The sequence below is a fragment of the Petaurus breviceps genome, unplaced genomic scaffold, assembly GCF_028583685.1.
Source record: "Petaurus breviceps papuanus isolate PSGF00001 unplaced genomic scaffold, PetGlider_PUasm1.0 90650, whole genome shotgun sequence".
Classification (NCBI taxonomy): domain Eukaryota; kingdom Metazoa; phylum Chordata; class Mammalia; order Diprotodontia; family Petauridae; genus Petaurus; species Petaurus breviceps.
Window position 1 is genome coordinate 6,855,895 of NW_027187299.1, and position 21,254 is coordinate 6,877,148.

Consider the following 21,254-nt stretch of genomic DNA (forward strand, 5'->3'; position numbering starts at 1 on the left):
TGGAGAACTGACAGCTAGGTAGCAGCTCTTTTCTTGTTTCCCAAAGCATTCACACCAACACGAACATATATTAAGTAAAAATATATAGAATAAGTCTCCCCTATTTTGAAGCTCTCCAGAATAACACAAAGTTGTTAAAAACAAATATCACCTCTTCAGTACTGCCCCACATACTTCCAAACAAATTCACAAACCTTCAAACTGAAGAAAAATGTGACAATATCAACTTACCCTCTACGTATTTTAAGTTTCTAATTTTATATAAAATGCTTAAAGTTATGTAGTAAGGCTTAGCACATACAGTTAATACAATGACCACAGTAATGAAGAAGGGAAACAATATTGAAAGACAGCAAAATCCTGATTGATACAAAGACTTTCATAACTTCAAAGGAATTACAATGAAGTCTGCCTTCTGCAAAGGCTGCCTTTCCATCTTGGTAAAAAAATAAAAGGGGTAGGGGGAAATTATAGGTTTAAAAAAAAGAGGAACATTTTTATCAGTCATGGCCAATGTATTGATTTGGTTTTCTTAAGTCTTCATTCTTAGAAGGGAGGGGGTCTATTGGAGGCCAGAAGCAATCATAGAGAATGAACAATTGTATAAAAAGGAAAAAAAGAGAATCAATAAAATAATGTTTTCAAAAGGGCAGCGTTCTGATTTTATGTAGCTCTCTTAAGAAAGCAATTGGGCCGTGAAGCAAGCAGAATGGTAAATTAGCCTATAGTGATCAGGCTTTTTAATTTAATTTCCCTTTTAAAAATTGTCATTTGACAATGTTTCCAATGTATATTACAAAAGGCAAAAGAAAATGTCATACTATATTCTAGTATATAATAAGACAACGAAATTACATAAAACCTTAAAATAATTTTGGTGGTTTAGACATTTAGAAAGTTACAATAATTATTAAAACTCTGAATAAAAAGGTTTTGAATACAGTTATGTTTCAAAACAGTATTTTGTACACTTTGCAAAAATATATATTTCAAATAACTTGAAGCTTAAATTATAGATTTTATACATATCCTCCAAACTTTTTTTTTTCCTGTCTGTGGCTTTGTTTTAAAATCTCTGGCATAGATTTACTCTATATTGTACATTGCATTATACTGAAATAAAGCTTTGCTTTTTCATTAATTTTCTATAAAGCCCATCTGGGTTTGAAAGAAGTTCTTCATGTTTTCCACATTCAGTAATTTTTCCTTGATCAAGAACAGCAACCATATCAGCATTTTTAATGGTAGACAGACGATGGGCAATAATCAATACTGTCTTTCCTTCCATTAATCGATCTAGTGCTTCTTGTACAAGATACTCATTTTCAGCATCCAGTGCACTTTCAAAGGGAAAAAAGACACAAAGAAAGCAAAATGTTATTCACAAAATTTAAGTGACCGTGTATATTATATACTTGTGTATGTATTTGTTGTGAAGTATTACTCTTTAATTAATGCTGAATTTTTATAATACCCAAAACTGCTTCATGGTTTTTTGAGTGAGGCATGTCATAAATAAAAATAATCTCGACAATCTCCTTACCTTCATGAAAGGATTAGTAAATAAAAGCATTCTGCAGTACAGTGTAATGGGGAAAGAACATGAAATACTGATCCAGGAGACCAAGGTTAAAGCCATTGGATTGAAACTTAGCTGAGTGATTTTGTGCAAACCACTCCAGTTCTCAGTTCAACTATTTGAAAACTGATACTGAGGTAGATATGTTACCTACCTCAAAAAGTTAGAAGGAAAGAGCCCTGTAAGCCTTAAAGCTCTTTAGAAATAAAAACTCATTACTTTACAGTGATTGAAAATGAGGAAGAAAAATGATATATAAGTGAATTGTCAGCAAGTATTTGATGGGGAATAGAGCAACAAAGTACATCTCTCCTGAATATTTTTTTCTGACTGCAGCACAGATTGCAGTAATGACCATACAAAATAATTAAGATGGAAAAAAAAGGCATCTTTGTATTTTTTCACTTTGTGTTACAGAATTAAAATTGCTGGCTGAGGCTAGAATATATTCAAACTAAAAAATGTGTATGTTTTAAATTATCCTCACCTGGTTGCTTCATCCAATAGGAGAATTTTGGGATTCTGAAGAAAGGAAATATTTAATTAGGAGATAGGTAAAATGCCAAGTGGTATATATTATATAGTATCAAGTGTAATTCCATAAAAAGAAAATCTAGATATATTTATTAAAAATTCTCACTTTCCTTTTTGACAAAAACGGATGAGAACTCAGTGTTTCCTGAATCTAAAAACATAAAGTACCTAAGAAAGAACTACCTATTTGATAATAAAAGCTGAGCAAACTGGAAAGCAGTATGGCAGAAATTAAGTTTAGACAAATACCTTCATACTGTTCTGGACAATAAATTTTAAATGGCTACATGATCTGATAAAGATAATGACATGAAAGGAAATCATATATATTTCTATTTGCCTCCATTTCTTTATCTGTAAAATGGGGATAATAATAGCACCTACCTCCCAAAGTTGTTGTGAGGATCAAATGAGATAATAATTGTAAGGCACTTAACAGAGTACGTGGCACACAGTGAATGCAATAGAAATGTTAGTTATTATTATCCTATAAATGCCAGTTCTTATTGTTACTACCACTGCCACCACCACCACAGCTGCCGCCACCACCATTACCATTCTCTGACAAGAATCTTCAAGTTATTTTATATGTTCACACCCTTATTCCAAACCATTTCCCCTAATGTCACAGAACAGCCAAACAGTTTCAGGCTTACCTTCAGCAGAGCACGAGCAATTGCAATACGTTGTTTCTGGCCACCTGATGATGAAAATCATTTTTAAGGTTAAACTTCAAACAAAATTTTTCTGGCTAGTCACAAATCACTGATGAATTAGATCAGATGCAAACCTGACAGGATTAAATCATGGGGATGCAACATTTTCAGATCAGAAGGAGCAAAAGCAGAGAGAGAGTGGGTGTGTGGGTGTGGGTGTGTTTCTGAGCACCCACTTATCATACCTTCCCTTCTCACCTGCCCTACTCTCCCTAAAAGGTCAGATAGTGGTAGGAGGTAAGAGAAGGATCCTGATGGAGGGCAAAAGAAATCATTTTAGTTCACATGTTTTGTAATGGAAAGAGTTTTAGGTTTAGAATTATGGAACCTGAGTTAAAATTTAGTATATTGCTACCTATGTGACTTTAGGCAAGTCAAATTATTTGGGCATTAGATTTTTTTTAAAAAAACAAAGGAGTTGGATGACATCTTTGAGGCCTCTTTCAGCTCTAAATCCTATGATCTCATTTCCTTCTCCTAACACCTCAAGCCCTGGTTTAAGGCAAGGAAGCATGTTTGAGGACTGGGGGAAGAGGGCTTATTGGTGGAGGAAGGAGACAGAAAATAGGACTACCATCGTCACCTTTGTAGTCATCTTACCCTCTCCTCATTCATCCAAAAAGATCATAGGATCACAGATTTAGAGCTGGAAGGAACCTCAAAGGCCATCTAGTTCAACTCCCACATTTTAAAGAGGAAAAATGAGGCCCAGAGAGGGTAGATGATGTGTCCACAGCTTACTAGAGGCAGAGGAGGAATCTGGTCCCAAGCAAATTCAGCATACTTCTCAAAACCCAACAGACCAGACAACCTCCAGCATTATTATAACCAGAAAGGGGACAGAAATGTGTATCTTTCCCTACTTTCCTAAGATATTCAGCTAGAACTTACAAATAAAAAGAAGTATATAAATATCAAGTCATCTCAAGTGGAAGAAAAGAAAGCACTGGTAGAACTGAGGGAACAAATATGAAAGGACTTTTAAATTTAGAGCTGAAGCACTATTCATATATGTGTTGTTATTGTTCAGTTTTGTCTCACTGTTACTGGAGTGGTTTGCCATTTCCTTTTCCAGCTCATTTTACAGATGACGAAACTGAGGCAAACAGGGGTAAGTGACTTGTACAGAGTCACACAGTTAGTAAATGTCTGCATCCAGATTTGAACTTGGGTCTGACTCCTAGCCTGACATTCTATCCACTGTGCAACCTAGTTGCCCAATACAACTATTCCATGTATGAAGTATTTAATATTATCACTGGTAATAAATAATGAAAATTACCAACCTTATGGACACCTTAACATTAATTAATGCTACTACAAACTGTTTGAACAATTATATATTGAGTTTTTTGCCAAAGATGATATTGTCAAGTAGTAGCCAACTACAATCTTTCTGCTAAAATGGAGGAACACTGGTCCTTAGCATCTACCATGGCAATAATACTCTGTATACACCAGGCACTGACATCTGACCTGCCAACATACCTACATGTCTGTATTCTACCTAGTGGACTCTTGGACCTCACTATCTCCTTTTGTACAGAAACCTAGTGCCTCTTCATCTGCCCTACAGCTGAACACTTCTTTGCGCATTGTTTCTCCCAATTAGAATACGAACCCCTTAGAAGCTGGGTCTTTTTTTTGCCTGTTTGTATCTCTAGTTCTTAGCATAGTGCTTGGAATTGAATAAGTGCTTTTTTTATTTATACAATCTGCCATGTAGAACAATATAAAATAAATCTGGTCCCGCAAATTCCCCCAAGCCCAGTCTTCTTTAGGGCAAGCATTCCTAATTCCTTCAGCCTTCACATGGCAGTTTCCACACCAAACATCATCCTGGGTGCCATCCTCCAGATGTTATCTATGCTTAAAGTGTGACACTCAGAACAGAACCCAGATGCCAGGTACCACACAAAGTGTTGGGGATATAAAGAAAGGCAGAAAAACAGTCCTGCTCTCAGGAAGCTCAGTCTAATCGAGGAAGACAACATGCCAGCAACTCTGTACAAACCAGATATACACAGGACAAATTAAACATAGTCTCAGAGAAGGCACTAAGATTAAGGTGGATTAGGAAAGGCATTCAGCAGAAGGTACAACTTTAGCTGGGACATGAAGGAAGTTAGAGAAGCCAGGAGACAGATGAGGAAGGAGAGAATTCTAGGCATGGGTTACTGCCAATGAAAATGCCTGCAGTCAGGAGATGGTGTTTCCTATGTGAGGAACAGCAAGGAGAACAGTGGACTGCAGAATACAAGGAGGGGAGTGAGGTATAAGAAGCCTGAAAAGGCAGGGTGGATGGAGCCAGATTATGAAGGGCTCTGAAAGCCAAACAGAGGATTTTATATCTGATCCTGGAGGTGAGAGCATTCCAAAAGTGATCTGACACAGAAGATGGCGGGCCTTCTGTCTCTCTTTATCTAGCCACCAAACTGAGTGTTCAGTGGGCAGAACATGGGCCAGGAAAGGGAAAATGCTGGATCCCAGTTCTGCTTTTGACTCACTGTGTCCAACACTTTGAGCAAGTTACTCTGTCTTAGACATCTCTAGAATCTGTGTCCTCACAGACTGTGCCAAGTTACAAAATACCTTTATCTTAAATCAAGGGTGGGGAACCTATAGCCTTAAGGCCACATGGAGGAGTTCAGCCTTAAGACCACAGGTTCTGAATCATCATAACTATTTATGGATCCTTCTGGGTTATTTTTGTTTGCTTATTTTTAATGTAGGTAATATTTTGAACATACTATAAACTAAAATATAGTGACTCAAACATATTTGTCAAATAGAAAGTGCCACAAAATTGCACAATAAATAACTTAGTGCCAATCTTTTTGCTTCAAAAGTAAACAAAGACATACCTGAAAGCAGAACACCTTTTTCCCCAACCACAGTATCAAAGCCTTGGGGAAAATTGTTGATGAAAGTAGCAGCATTAGCTATGTCAGCAACTTTCTGGATCTCTTCAGGAGTCACCAGGGAAGGGTTGTCCGCACCATATGCAATGTTTTCAGCAATTGAGCAAGAGAACAGAATCGGCTCCTGCAGATTCAAACATATCACTTCCTGTAGATACAGTAGTAGTCTCTAGACATCTCTGCTAAATATCATGAAGCTTACACTTTCAAGTGCCTGCTGCACAACATCAAGTTTCTCAGGATATGTGACAGTGAGTATGGAAGGCATTGACAGGTGAGGTAAATCAGCTTACATTACTAGAAGACTGACAGGCCTCAATGGAACTTTAAACTAGCATCAGATGCATTGGCAGGCATATGTGTGTCAACACTCACACCTACTTCTAGGTTCTACACTTACCAGTGCCAAGATTATCAACTGTATGGCCACTGAGGAACTGAAAATTTCTGTCCCCCCTTTCTACACTCACAAACTTAGCTCCTGTACCACCTTCCTGCACAATTGAGCCCCTCATCATGCCATAATTGCCCCCTTCTAAGTGTGATATTGGGGCACAAATACTCCCGATTCCAAGTGGTGGGCTTCAGGGAATGTGACCTATGGCAAGTCACTTTATCCCTGAGAGATTCAGTTTCCTCCTATGTAGAACAGAGATTAGGGCAGCTGGGGCTGGGGGCGGGGGTAAGAACGGTGTTACAGTGAATAGAGCACCAGGCCTGGAGTCAGGAAGATACATCTTCCTGACTTCAAATCTTGCCTCAGACACTTACAAGCAGTGTGACCCTAGTCAAGTCATTTAACCCTGTTTGCCTCAGTTTCTTCTTTTGTCAAATGAGCTAGAGAAGGAAATGGCAAACCACTCCAGCATCTCTGCCAAGAAAACCCCAAATGGGGTCACAGAGAGTCAGACACAATTAAAACAATTCAACAAAGAAACAAAAACAAACCAGAGACTGTAAGGATGCATTTCTGTTTATATCAGAGATTACTGAGAGGATCTAATGAGAGACCATAAATATATGAAAGTGCTATGTGAGCATAAAGCATTATGCAAAAGTTGTCATTTTATTATACATAACTGAGGCATGAAAATTGCTAAACAAATTTAATTCATTAAAAATATTACATGTATCTCAGACACTGGCAGATTATTATTTGAAACTAAATAATTGAGCTTAAGTATTTAAACTTTTGGTTGAAATATAGCCATTATTCAGTCAGCATGACATGTTCAGTTCTTATTAAAGAAAAGAAGTGTTCACAAGGGAACTGTAAGATATTATTATTTTTCTTATTTTCTACTTAGCCGTTTTCCATGAATTCACATAGCCAGCTTTATTTGAGAAACCCAAATTTCAGCTCCCTAGAGTAGTAGATACTGTGCTGCACTTGAAGTCAGAAAGATGTGTATTTGAATCCAACGTCAGACATTTATTAACAACATGACCCCTGGGCAAATCGCTTAATTTTGAGTCTCAGTTCCTCCATCAGTAAAATGAGGAAACAATAGCACCTACCTTACATGATTATTGTGAGGATCAAACAAGACAAAATATATGTAAAGCATTTTGTCAGCCTTGCAGCAGTACTATGTAAATATTAGCTATTATTTATTATTGAGAAGAAGCATAGTTATAGTGCAGTGGTGTCAAATTCAAGTAGAAACAGGGCCACTAACTCACACAAAAGGATCCCTGCAGCCCTATATTGACAGTTTTAAAATGTAATGTGATCTGGCTAATATAATATGGAAATACGTTTTATATGACTTCACATGTATAAACAATACTATATAGCTTGTTTTCTCAAGGGACGGGGGAGGGACAGAAGGAAGGGAAAGTATTTGGAATTTGAAACTTTAAAAAATGAGTGTTAAAAATGTTTTAAAATGCAATTGGGAGGGGGCGGTTAGGTGGCGCAGTAAATAGAGCACCAGTCCTGGAATTGAGAGGACCTCAGTTGAAGTCCAGCCTCAGACACTTAACACAAAAACTAGCCATGTGACCTTGGGCAAGTCACTTAACCCCAACTGCTCTCAAAAAAAGCAAAAAAAAATGCAATTGGGAGGGGCTGCTAGGTGGCACAGTGAATAGAGCACCAGTCTTTGGAGTCAGGAGGACCTGAGTTCAAATTCAACCACAGACACTTAACACTTACTAGCTGTGTGTCCTTGGGCAAGTCATTTAACCCCAACTGTCCTACCTTCCACCCTCCAAAAAGCCAAAAAAAAAAAAAAGCATTTGGGAAATATTCAATAAAATATATAAAAATATATTTCAAAATTGACATAAAATTAGAATTAAAAATGTAATGTAATCCATTTCTTGTTTTTGTTTCTTTCTGTTAAATATTTCCTAATTATATTCTAATCTGATTCAGGTCACATGGAGGAAGTCTGACATCTTTGCTGTAGTGAACAGAGAGTGGGACCTAGAGACAGAAAGGTCATGGTTCAGGTTCTGCCTCTGACCCATAATGGCTGCATGGGCAAGTATTCTAGTCACTGTCTAGGACCGTAAATTGGAAAGAAGGTGCTGGTGTGTACATTGGTAGAGAAAGTTTCCTCATGGGGTGGCTAGGTGGCACAGTGAATAGAGCACTGGCCCTGGAGTCAGGAGGACCTGAGTTCAAATCCAGCCTCAGACATTTGACACACTAGCCATGTGACTTTGGGCAAGTCACTTAATCCCAATTGCCCTCCAAAAAAAAAAGAGTTTCCTCATCTGGGGGCTCCTTATATAATAAATGAAATCACAGATCCCTCTCCCTATTGTTATTATTTGCTCTTCTCTCATATAACTTTACCAAAAGTCATTCCAGCAACAGGGAGCTGGTAGATCTTGAACAATTATAAGAATTTTGGTTCAACTGACAATGCCTTTCCAAAGCTGCTTGGCTTTGATTCCAAGCAAAGAGAAATGATGAGATAACTGGTCACAACTTGAAATACACACACAGGACAATAACAACCCCTGCCTTCAAGGAGATCCCTTTTATGCATCTATTTGTCTTGCTAATCTTTGAAGCATTTTATCCAGAACAAGATCTAGTGACAGAGAAAGCAAATAAAAAGTAATTTGGGAAGAAGTAGCAGGAGGCAGAAAACAAGTTTTACTCTTTCATCACTGTATATATACTGACTACCCTTTCAGCTCTTTTCATCTTCCTCAGGACTGGCTGCTTCATAGAAGTATCACTTCCTCTCAGTGAAAATCTCAGTGTTACATCTGTATGAAGGAACCCCAGGCTTCATGGAACTATACTTTTTAAATGCTTAAACAAAAGACAGTGGTTTAACTATTCAGTGAAACTTCCATTCTTTCCTTACAGGAAGGTGGCAAGCTAGATTAAAAACAAATGATAGCCAAGGAATATAAATGAAAGAATCCACAGGAAAAATGGAACAGTCACACTCCCATACCTGGCTCACTGTCCCAATCTTAGATCTCAGCCAGACAGGATTTAACTGACGGATGTCACAACCATCAACACTGATAGTTCCTTTTGAAAAATCAGGGAGAAAGAAGGAAGAAAATACATTAGGAAGAACTACAGAATTTCTGGATCCTAATGATGAACCCAAAATACATATAAGAAGAAGTCTGTGGGGAAGTCCCAGACTCAAGTTTTTCACAGATCAAATCCAAAGAGAGAACCTAAAATTTTAGCAAGCAGAATTGGCTCCAGACCCTAAGTGCCTAGGGCAGTGTCCTTTAGTCAGTATCTGTTGGTCACAATAAGACAAGTTATCAAGATTTACCTCTAGAAACAAAGGGCAAGGTTATGTTCTCTTTTCCTCATTTGGGATGATGTAAACTCTGGATTTAAACATTTAATTAACTTGCAACTTTTTGATATCCCTCAGTTTACCCCTTTGTCTTGAGACAGAGGAAAAAGAAGAACCATGAGCTACATAAGCCACTGTACCACTTGTTCACAATTATAATGAGCCCCAAACTTGGGGCTTCACATTATATTATGGAAATACCATAGAGTCATAGCTTTATTACTTGAAGGGAACATCTAGTCCAACTCCCTCAATTTCAGATAAGAAAAATGAGCCCAGGAAGGTTGAATGGATTTCCAGAGTCATACAGGCAGTAGGAAGCACAGTCAGCTAGCCTTCTGATGGCCAGAACTCTTTCCGCTGTTCACACTGCCTTAAACTATCAGTTTCTCTTTGGCAAGGAATCCTTGAACTCCAAAATTCATGGGAAGAGCAAACAACTTTCAAGGGGGTGGTTCTGTAGGGGAAAAAGCCTCAAGTGGAGCCCAGTAAAGCCCACGATAGCACAACTTGCTGTTCAATGGAATTGGACACAGCAGCATTCAACAAAGTCTTTATCTATTTAAATGGCCACAAAACTTAGCAACAGGTTAGGCCAGCTCTGCATAGCGCTGGTAGGAAGGTGGCCCATGCAGGAGCCATGGGATAACTTTCTTCTTTCTTAGGGAAGAAATATGTACAGATAAAGCTTTTCAAATTTCACAGCTAACCAACAGAGCTGAATCAGTGAAGCCCTAAGGCAGAAAGTTTCAACTTGCTTGTTTTCTCAGTCTGAAGTAAAATCAACATTTATGGTGCACCTCCTATATGTGCTAGGTGAAGTTGGGGGATATCAAGTAGCATATACAATCCCTGCTGTCAGGGAGGATAAAAATGTCTTTGGCAAAATAAGAAACTATGAAAAGTTAAATAAAAGACTTAAATATTTCAAGACAATAATATAGAGATTTGAGCTAATCATATAGTGGGTGGCAATTAAAGGGCAGCTAGGTGGCGCCATAGTGCACAGAAGTGGCCCTGAAGTCAGGAAGACTTCCTAAGTTCAAATTCAGCCTCAGACAGTTAATAGTTGTATGACCCTGAGCAAGTCACTTAACTCTATTTGCTTCAGTCCCTCTTTTGTAAAATGAGCTGGAAAAAGAAACTGCAAGTCACTCCAGTATCTTTGCCAAGAAAACCCCAAACGGGGTTACAAAGAATCATCCATGACTGAAATGAATGAACAACAACAAAAATATTAACCAGTGACAAGCTCTGTCCAGGTGTGCTGAAAGTATTTAAAGTACATTTTAAAAATAAGTTATACAATTCTAAACTGTAAACAAACAAATGAAAAACTAAGAAACTAAAAAAAAACTTTTTTTTTCAATTTAAATTTTATTTACAAAGAAACTCAAAACTGAATTTAAATGACTGACAAAGAAAAAATCAGTAAGATAATCACATATAATTTCAAAATATACAAGTATGTCAGTGAGAAGGCTGCCATGGCCAGAGTCCAGATTTTCTTGGACTCTTGGCTGACACAGAACTTTAGTAATGTGTCTGAGAACTGGACTCAACTGTACTTTTCCCTCTCTAATTTTAAAGGCTAACAAGTGTAGCTCATGAAAACAATTTCTAGACTTTTAGACTGGAGGAGTTTAAAATCATACTCTGATCCACGTGCAAAGTAAGTAGCATTTTCATTAGGAAGAAAGTGAGCTAAGTACTATCAATCTTAAAAGTGTACCAGGAATTAAATAGTCTAATATTTTTTACCCTTTCTCCCAATAATCTTGCTTTGAGGTTGGGCAGCATGCTTGCTGTAGCTTGTTAAAGACTCAGGTTATACCTTAAAAATAACTTCCTGTCCCTGAGTTTAGTGTTTTATACTAAAGAAGGGTGTGAACATCTTTTTTGGTCTAGATCTGTGTTTTCACTGGTATAAGGAACTGTGAAATTCCCTCTGGAAATGCATATTTGACATTATTCTGCAGCTTTTCAGTCTTATAGTTGTCTGGGACACAGAGAGATGAACTTTTTCTCTGAATAGAATGAGGAACATTGTCCCATAATGACTTCAGTGTATTTCAGCTTACAGGTGAGGAGATGAAGTAGACAGACTCATGAAGGTTCTCATTAGTGATAATAGTAATATATACTTATGACCTCTTCCCAGGCAGGAAGTCCAAGGGAACAAAAGTCCAGACCTCCCCAAGAAACAATGATGAGACTAGATTTGCAAAGATAAAGCAGCATGGTACTGTGGGAAGTGCACTGGGCTTATAGTCAGAGCAACTGGGTTCAATTCCTGGCTCTGCAACTCCTTACCTGTGTGACACTTGTCAAGTCATGTAAGCTGCTGGGGCCTCAGTTACCTCATATATAAACTAAGGGAGCTGGATTAGGGGAATGAATACTAAGGTTCCTTCCAGTTATGAGCTATTCAAAATGTGAGGATGCAGAAGATTACGCCCACTGGGTAATTCTTATACAAGGTAGCCACCATATTGGTTAAGATATTACTTTGTTGGGCAAGTGACATCTGGAGTTTGATTCAGCATAGTGTACAGTGGCTAGGATATTCAACTTAAGAGTAATAAGAGTTGGTTCAAATACCCCTCTGATACTTCATTAGATGAAGGTTTCTTCATCTAATGAAATACCCTCTGAAATAGAAAGCAAGACATAAATCATTTAAGTAAAAAATCCAACTTGGGAAAAAAGTCACATCTGCCAAATTCTTGAACCAACTCCATTTTAAATACCAAGAGGATTCAGTGTAAACCCGCCATTATAAGATCTGTGTGATCTTAGACAAGTCATTTAACTTGTCTGGGCTTCATTTTCCCAACCTGTAAATCAAGAAGGTTGGAATCAATGGCCTCTAAAATCCCTTCCAGCTCTAACTATATGATCCTATGGCCACTCAATTTGTCCTCACTCAGAGCAGGCACGGAGAGAATTGAAGGACCAAAGTGCTTCTAAAGTCTCTACAAGTATTACTTACCAGAAATAGGATCATACAGCCTTAATATAAGTGATACCACTGTGGATTTCCCTGAACCACTGGAGCCAACCAGAGCCGTGATAGATCCAGATGGAATTGAAAGGCTAAAATCTTGGAAAATCTTCACCTCTGGGCGGGTTGGATAAGCAAAGTCGACTCCTTTGAACTCTAGAGCACCTTGGAAGGTTTCTTCATCTAATGAAATACCCTCTGAAATAGAAAGCAAGACATAAATCATTTAAGTAAAAAATCCAACTTGGGAAAAAAGTCACATCTGCCAAATTCTTGAACCAACTCCATTTTAAATACCAAGAGGATTCAGTGTAAACCCACCATTATAAGGAAGTACTGGCTTTCTCTCAAGGAGCTCCCAGAGCCGTTCTCCAGCACCTAGGCCTTTCATCAGCTCTGAATAGAAAGAACTCAGGCCTGAGAGATAAAACAAGAAATAGAAACTTAGAAATATAATATCAAGAATTAATGATTTCCCAGAAACTTCTAAGAACGCCAGCAACTCCATGTAATCAGAACTTTAGCTGAAAATTTCATGCCCTTGTACAATTATGATTTTTATCCTATAATCCCACTTTTTCTTAGAAAAGCTCTTTTAAAGTTATATCAGCAAGACATAAAAAAGTTAAGCTGGCCCAAAACATTTGTGCAGGTGTCTGTATGCGTGTATTTATCTTGTACTTCTTTTTTGCTTTGTTTTTTTTCTTTTTGGAGTGGGGGAAGGCAGGGCAATTGGGGTTGTGACTTGCCCAAGGTCACACAGCTAGTAAGTGTTAAATGTCTGAGGCTGGATTTGAACTCAGGTCCTCCTGACTCCAGGGCTGGTGCTCTATTCACTGTGCCACCTAGCCACCCCAATCTGGTACTTCTTAAACTAAGAGAGCATGAAAAGTTCATTTTACAATTGAGGAAACTGAGGTTAAGAGAGAATCTTACCATAGAAATTTTTTTTTGTTTTCACGTAGTTAAAAGGTATATAACATTTCCCAATTTGTTTAAAGAAAAAGTCAAGAAATCATGAAGATCTCATTTCCATAGAGTAAGAATTTAAAGTAGTCAAATAAGTGCAAATAAGAGCAAGTCAAATAACAGCCTTATAGATTAACTCTTTACCTCTGTGACTCCCTAGACTTTCTCTTCTTTTCTTCCCATTACAATTTAAGCTTTTTGAGAGCAAAGACCGTCTTATTTTTTTGTTTATATCTCTAGCACCTAGCACAGCACACAGTAAGTACTTAATAAATGCTTTTTCATGCATTCATTTACAATAATGGCACATATTTATAATGCTAGCTGGTCAAAATTGAGATACCCTGTATGGCCATGAGATTAAATGGAAATAATTTATAACCTTGGCCTCCTTGGCACCATACTCTAATCAAATGGCTAAATCGAGTGATTCCAGAAAAGGTAGGGCAGTATTTTACAACCTTTCAGGCTGTGAACCACTTGTGAACTTGTATGACTGGAATCAGTACTCAGGGACTAGAAATATTCAGACAAATTTTGATAACTCTATGAATCATCAAACCCTCTGTCTATCTACATTCATCACCATAATATTACACCTACATATATATATACATACTCACAACAATAACTATGAATAATAAGAAGGCTGTATTCCAATGACAATTCCTTTCTCAAAAAATATATAAGCAGAATGAGAAATAATAAAGGAGGCAGTGGGTTGAGGTTCTAGAATGTTATATTTTGAAAAATCATTATATTAAAATAATGCCAGGAAACAAACAAAAATATACATTTTGGAATCTTGTTGCAGAAGGAGGAAGTCAAAGGTTAGGTTAAGGTTACACTCTACTGTAACTTAGCTGCAGGAAAAGCATGATCAGCCAATCATTCAGCAAGTATTTATGACTACTTAGCACATGTTCCCAAGCTTTGCTAGTAAGGAGGGTGTGAACAAGGCATGGGAATTCAGAAGTACAAAGAATCCCTAATGGGGTTGAGGGAGAAGGTCAGAAAAGGAAACTCGCCTGACTTTACAATTTTCCTAGGGCCAGTCTTGTTTACTTTCAGTTAGGCAGGACAGACAGGTATATATTTTTTTTCAGACAGCTGCAAAAACAGACAACTTTGATAGGGCAGGACAAAGCAAAAGTTAGATGGAAGGAAGTGATGGGGACAGAATTATTGGCTTTTATTTCATGTATGATTAGTTAATTTTTCCTCTCTAAGTCCATCATTTAAGTGTTGAATTTTTAAAATCTTTTTTACATTACTTACCACCAATGCTTATTCCAACCCAGAAAGCATACATTAGGAAGGAAGAGAGTTCACCCACTGTCATGTGGGCACTGCCCATCAGCAATCCACCTTTGTAGAGGACAGAAAGTACAATCATATTCCCAGAAAATCCTGTCTGTCAAAGGAAAAATACACAGAAATCAAGTCAAAACAAATGCAGCATGCCACCATGAAGCATTCTGACTGGTAAACACAAAAAACTCCTCTCAAATGTCATCTATGAGTAAATATTGGAAGTAATCTTATCATCATCAAAATATAAAGATAAGACTTAACTTGGTGGAAAGAACAAAAACCAAAACCAAACCCTAATGGCCTTGTCCTTGGAGTAGAATAGAGAAAATGTACTTCTTTCCCTTCTTTACAGAGGACTAGGAGATATTAAACATTTTGTCAGATATTGACAGATTAATTGGTTTCACTTAAATGCTTTTATTCATCCTTTTTTATTGTTTGACACAAGGGATAACTTTGTAGGGGAAACTTGTTACTACAAGGTGTTTATGTGTATATATGCATGAATGTATTTGTGGGTATATGCAAGAATGTCTATGTATGTATATGTAAATATGCGGGCTGGAGAAATTCATATACGTGTGTATGTATATATATACATATGTGTGTATGTGCATATATCTCCATACAGACACATATACACACACATATATGGGATGGGATAAGGATACCTATATACATATACATGCAGATATATATAGGGGGATATATGTGTATATATGGGATGGGGAAATATCTTTATGAATGATGGGAATATAGACACATACATACATCACACATATATATTGAATGGGATGGGGAGAAACACACGTATATACACATACAAATATGTATGTGTGTGTATTTTTATTCAGTTGTACCTGAATCTTCGTGATATCATTTAAGGTTTTCTTAACAAAGATACTAGAGTATTCCTTCTCCAGCTCATTTGACAGATAAGGAAACTGAGACAAACAGCATTAAGTGACTTGCCCAGGGTCATCCAGCTAAAGTCTGAGGTCAGATTTGAATTGAGGTCCTTCTTACTCTGGGCCTAGTGCTCTATCCACTGTGCCATTTGGCTGCTATCGATTTTTTTTTTAAAGGACTCCCAGGATCGTGTATCAGGGAACACACACACACACATGCATATTTTTTTTTTTTGGAAGGGGAAGGTAAGGCAATTGGGGTTAAGTGACTTGCCCAGGGTCACACAGCTAATAAGTTTATCAAGTATCTGAGGCTGGATTTGAACTCAGGTCCTCCTGACTCCAGGGATTAGTGCTCTATTCACTTCTCCACGTAGCTGCCCCTGGATGCTATCTATTTATCTATATGTATGCATGTGTGTGAGCAATCAGATGGGGACTGACTTTGTGATTTCAATGGTCTAGGAGGCTTCTGTTGTAAAATCTTCTCTACTAGCAAAAACTGGTACCTTCTCTTCTACTTAGACCCTTAAGAAACTGTCTAAAACATAGAGTGGCTCAGTAAGCTGCCTTGCAGTGAGTGAGGATACATTAGGGACACCGTTTGGATGTAGGTCTTCCTGGCTCTGAGACCAGATCTCTATTCAGCCATGCTGACTCTCAGATATACATTCTTAGTGTTAACTGAGGATAGCACTAGTCTGATCTATTAATCTGTAATTCTTACCTGTCTTAATCTCTTTTACATATACTTCCCAGGCTCCATTTATTCTTGGTTTTTTTTCCTCTCAATTCAGAGTTTTAAATATAAGGATCTTCAACCCTGACAGGGTATGAAATGATTTTCTTAGACTTATGCCAGAAGACTGTAAATTTCCACCATAATTCTAACATGATACTGTCTCTTTAATTCTCCAAAGTGATTTACTTACTGCTCCAAAGAAGCCTGCTCGAGCAAATGCCTCTTTTTTTGCTAAGTGCATCACATGAGCCACTTTGCTGGTGTATTTCTCTATTTCATTCAGTTCTTTCCCAAAAGTTCGGACAGTTCTTATGTTTCCAATCCGTTCTTCAGCTAGCTGGGAAGAACAACAAATATTTTGCTAGAGTTGTGTTCCAACAGTTACTAGGAGTAAAATTGTAGCAGGCTTTGCTAATCTCTAAAAACAATTTTGAGTTCCAATGTTCTTTCCAATTAAAAGTGGGAGAGTAAGAGAGAAGGGGTATGGGGGATATCTAGGCGATGTTAAGACAAAAGATATCAATGCAATTCTATTAAAAAGTAAAATAGAAATTTTCAAAAACTGTTTCTAAAACATAATTAAATATTATGTTAGGAGAAATTAAGAATCCCATAGTTGATAATTTACCCTAAGAACATTATCACAAAGGGGAAGGGGAAAGCTATCTATTCAAAGTTATAATAGCATTATTTATTATTACGAAAAACCGGTAACAATCTAAATGTTCAACATATACATACTGGTTGAAAAATCTGTGACATAAACACATAATGGAATACTACAAAGCATTCAATGAAAAATATTAAGGATGGATTAAAATACAGAAAGACCTACATGAACTAATTGGAAAATTTAAAAAGGAGACACCCCCCCCCCCCAACCAAAATCATATACTCACTGACTGTGGCTACATAAAAGGAAAATATTATACAATGGTAAAATGAAGGATTGGTCTTGACAACCCTGAGGTCCTTTAGACTTATATCTTGTGAACCTAAGCAGATACAAGGAGAGGAGGTGGGAGTAGGAAGTGACATATGGAAAAAGACAATAGTTGGCAATATAAGGGAAGGGAAAACTGACAAGTTTTTACTAATATTTCTTTTTTTTTTAAATTTTTCAAATGCTTTATTAACTTCTGATTTACATCATTCATTTCCACCAGATTTTGAGTTACAAATTTTCTCCCCGTTTTTCCCCTACCCACTACCCCAAAATAGCAGTCCCACAGTATATGCCCTCCTCCAGTCTGCTCTCTCCCATATCTTCTCTCATACCCCCTTTGCCTTTTCCAGTAGGGCATGGTGGGTCTCTATGCCCCAGTCCCTTCCATCATCCCCCCTCTCATCCCCTTTTACTAATATTGTTAAATGGAAGACCACAGGACTCTAGATTTAGAGCTGGATAGGAACTCTGAGGTCATCCTGTGCAACTCCCTCATTTTTTACAAAGACAAGGAAACAGAGGCCTAGAGAATTAAGTGAATTGTTCATGCTCACATACTAGAAAGGATTGAACTGAGATTCACACCCAAAGCCTAGGACTCCAAGTTCAATCACGTTCTTTCCATTGGAAAAGAATGGTTTCCTGTCTTTGGAGTAAAGTCAGTAAGTTTAATTGGTTTTGTTATAAAAGCTAAATTCTTAATAAACAAGTTATACAATAATGAAATGTCATGCTGGCTGGCAAATAACTCCTCCTCACCCGACTCTAACCTCCCACCCCTAAGAAAAGGAGAGGTGATAATGGAGAGAAGGGAGAAGTTAATATAACTTTTTTTGTCAAGTTGAATCCATTTCCAGATGTGAATGACAGAGACCCTGTGATCCTGAGTGCTGAATGAGGCTCTATAAGAAAGATACCAGAAGAATGCAAGCAAGCGTCACCTCTTGTCCTGTTGGCAAATGACCATAACACCTTTCCCCTATAGCTATTGAATTTGCAAGTTGCACAGAGTCCTTATTTTCTAAAGCCTTATCTATAAGATGTAGAAAGGAAGGAATAAAAGCTTTACCTGTGTTGCTTGCGCCAGGGAATCTTGAGTCATTTGGGTTAATTTTCGTAGATACCGTCCATAAATCACAGCCAGGATGGATATGGGAGGTACCACACCCAAAACAAATGTAGCCAGACTGGGAGAAACAAAAAACTACAGAAACAGAAAAACAGGAACAATTTACACAGTGTTGAAGAAAGTCTTAGCCACTGCAATACAAATGTAAGTGCATCAGTTATACTTTTTCTTTATCAAAAAAATTTTCTTTTGGAAAAAATAAACACCTCTTGCATCTCCCTTTTATTGTAAAGATGGGGGAATATGGGTGTTGTATATGGTGACTGTGAAATATAGTCTGTGCTGGCCAAGTTTGTTTTATTGCTTTTTTCTTTATTACAAAGGAAGACCCACTGGGAGGGAAAGTCAGAACTGTCCAAAAGTGGAATGGGCCACCTCAGGAAGGGCTATACCATGATGGAGGTCATCAAATAAAGACTAGAGAACTCCTCATCAAGTAAATGGGGGGAGAAATTCTGGTTCATATATAGGTTGGACTCAAAGGCCTCTGAGGGCCTGTTGCAGTCTAAAAATACTGTGATTCTGTAATTTGTTTTTCTATTTTATACATTAACTATTGTCTCCAGTAAGAAACTCTTATATCAAGAAAAAATTCTTTTATAACTACTTTTTAAATGTTTTTATTTTATCAAAAGCCTTTTTATATCTCGTCATTTGCTTTTCTTACAGATACGCTTTATTACAATTCCCTCTTCTAAATACTAAACTGTTCTTGGATCACTGATGTAAATCCTATTTGGTCATAATATTTTTTTGATATATTTTCATTATTATCAATAATTTATTTTTGTTACATATTTGTCAATACTTTATCTTATGGGGGCGGCTAGGTGGCACAGTGAATAGAGCACTGGCCCTGGAGTCAGGAGGACCTAAGTTCAAATCCGGCCTCAGAAACTTAACAAAAAAACTAGCCCTGTGACCTTGGGCAAGTCACTTAACCCCAAATGCCCCTCCAAAAAGCAAAAAAAAAAAATACTTTTATCTTATGTTTTTATACTGGTGCTTATTAATGATCTTGGTTTGTAATTTTCTTTTTCAGACTCATTCCTGTCAGGCTTGTGAAACAAAACCCCATTTTCATCAAAGAAAGAATCTAGTGCCAGGCCTTCTTTAGAGGTAGAAATAATATAATAAAGAGATCGTTTGTTCTTTGAAGGTTTGAAAGAACTCACCTGTGGAATTCATTAAAGGCATGTCTGATATTTCCTCCTGAGATCAATGTATTTAGGTTTTTCATTGTCTGTTTTGTCAGTTTGATTATTTTATATCTTTTGATATATTTATCCATTTTATTTAAGTTATCAAATACCTTTGCATAAAACTATGCATTATATAGTCTGAATGTTTTATTAATTTTATTTTCATTTTGATCACCAATTTCGTGGTTTAGTAACTAGAATTTTAATTTTCTTAATTAAATATATTAATAGTGACTTGGTCTTTAGAGATGATTTATCTCATACACTCCACAGAGGTACTGAATTGTTGGTCTTTTCAAAAACCAGCTCCTGGTTTCCTTTATCACTTCAATTGTTTTCAGTTGTTTTCCTCTTACTAATTCCTGCCTTGGTCTGGACAGTTTTCTGCCTTTCTAGAGTGTGTTTTTTGTTCCTTTTATAAGTTCTTTAAATGCAACTCATTAAGTTTCTTATAGCCCAGTTTTTGCTAAAGGGAGACTCTAAGACACACACAATGGACTTGATGCAAAGTCAGAAGTAGAACCCAACAGCTTCCCAAACTACTGCTGTATTCCTCAGATCATACTAATTTACCACTTGTTCCATAATTAAGGAAGAAGCTGACATTATCAACTTACCTTTACCCAATTATTAAATATGAACAGAAACCCAAGTGAATTTTTCTTGTGCTGGAAAAGTATTGAAAAGTTGTTCCCTATCCAAAAACTACAAATGGACCTAAGATACTTGGGGAAGACTAGCAAAGTACAGGCAAGACCCTCCTTTCAGCAGGCTTCTTCCTTCAATTGAGAAAAGAATGCCAAAAGGTTAACTTTGGTGACAGTGCCTTATACATTAGAGATGCTGAATGTTTGTTGAATGGAATGGAACAGAACTGAAGAGTCCTTCCTTCTCTGAGCTGCCAGGAAATTTGGTTTTGTGATTTAATATTTTTACCCTTGAAGGCTGCCTACAGCACAAAGAAGCTGGAAAGCTGAGCTTTAAATTTTTTTTTCTTGCAGCTGCTAGGAGGCTCAGTGAATAGAGCACCAGCCCGGAGTTAGGAGGACCTGAGGTCAAATCTGGCCTCAGAAACTTAATACTTACTAGCTGTGTGACCTTGGGCAAGTCACTTAATCCCAAATTGCCCTGCTTTCCCTCCTCCAAAAAGAAAAAAAATGTTTTTCTGAAAAATCATTTACTAATAAAAGATTATAGTCTCCATTATAAGTCAAATATGTAGAATGAAAATTTTCCTGTGGGGTAGAGGAAAAAAAGATGAAAGAAAGTAGTGTTACTGAGTGCTATATCCTGTAAGAGGGAAAAAAATATACAAAGTACGAAATGTTTTCTTTACAACATAACTGCTCTAATCTTGCACTTTCATTGGACCTCCCTTTTCACTAGGCTAGTCTAATTCCTATTATTTTGTAATTATTTGTCCACACCTTATTTTCCCAGCAGGATCCTAAGTTCTTTAAGAGCAAAGGCTAACAAACGGTCTTGGGTGATCTTTGTATTCC

General features: G+C 37.2%; 1 protein-coding gene across 1 annotated transcript in view; it reads right to left on the bottom strand.

Annotated features, from left to right (window-relative positions):
- Nucleotides 1–239: 239 nt before the first annotated feature.
- The window catches only part of ABCB10 (ATP binding cassette subfamily B member 10), a 38,349-nt gene continuing 17,334 nt past the window's right edge, over nt 240–21,254 (bottom strand). The window contains exons 4-13 of the mRNA XM_069064886.1: nt 18,491–18,625; nt 16,666–16,812; nt 14,790–14,925; nt 12,864–12,959; nt 12,531–12,740; nt 9,173–9,252; nt 5,694–5,874; nt 2,770–2,813; nt 2,067–2,101; nt 240–1,340 (exon numbers count right to left, since the gene is read on the bottom strand). Of these exons, the coding sequence (XP_068920987.1) occupies nt 1,109–1,340; nt 2,067–2,101; nt 2,770–2,813; nt 5,694–5,874; nt 9,173–9,252; nt 12,531–12,740; nt 12,864–12,959; nt 14,790–14,925; nt 16,666–16,812; nt 18,491–18,625 (1,296 nt within the window). The 3' untranslated portion in view covers nt 240–1,108. The remainder of the gene's footprint in view (nt 1,341–2,066; nt 2,102–2,769; nt 2,814–5,693; nt 5,875–9,172; nt 9,253–12,530; nt 12,741–12,863; nt 12,960–14,789; nt 14,926–16,665; nt 16,813–18,490; nt 18,626–21,254) is intronic.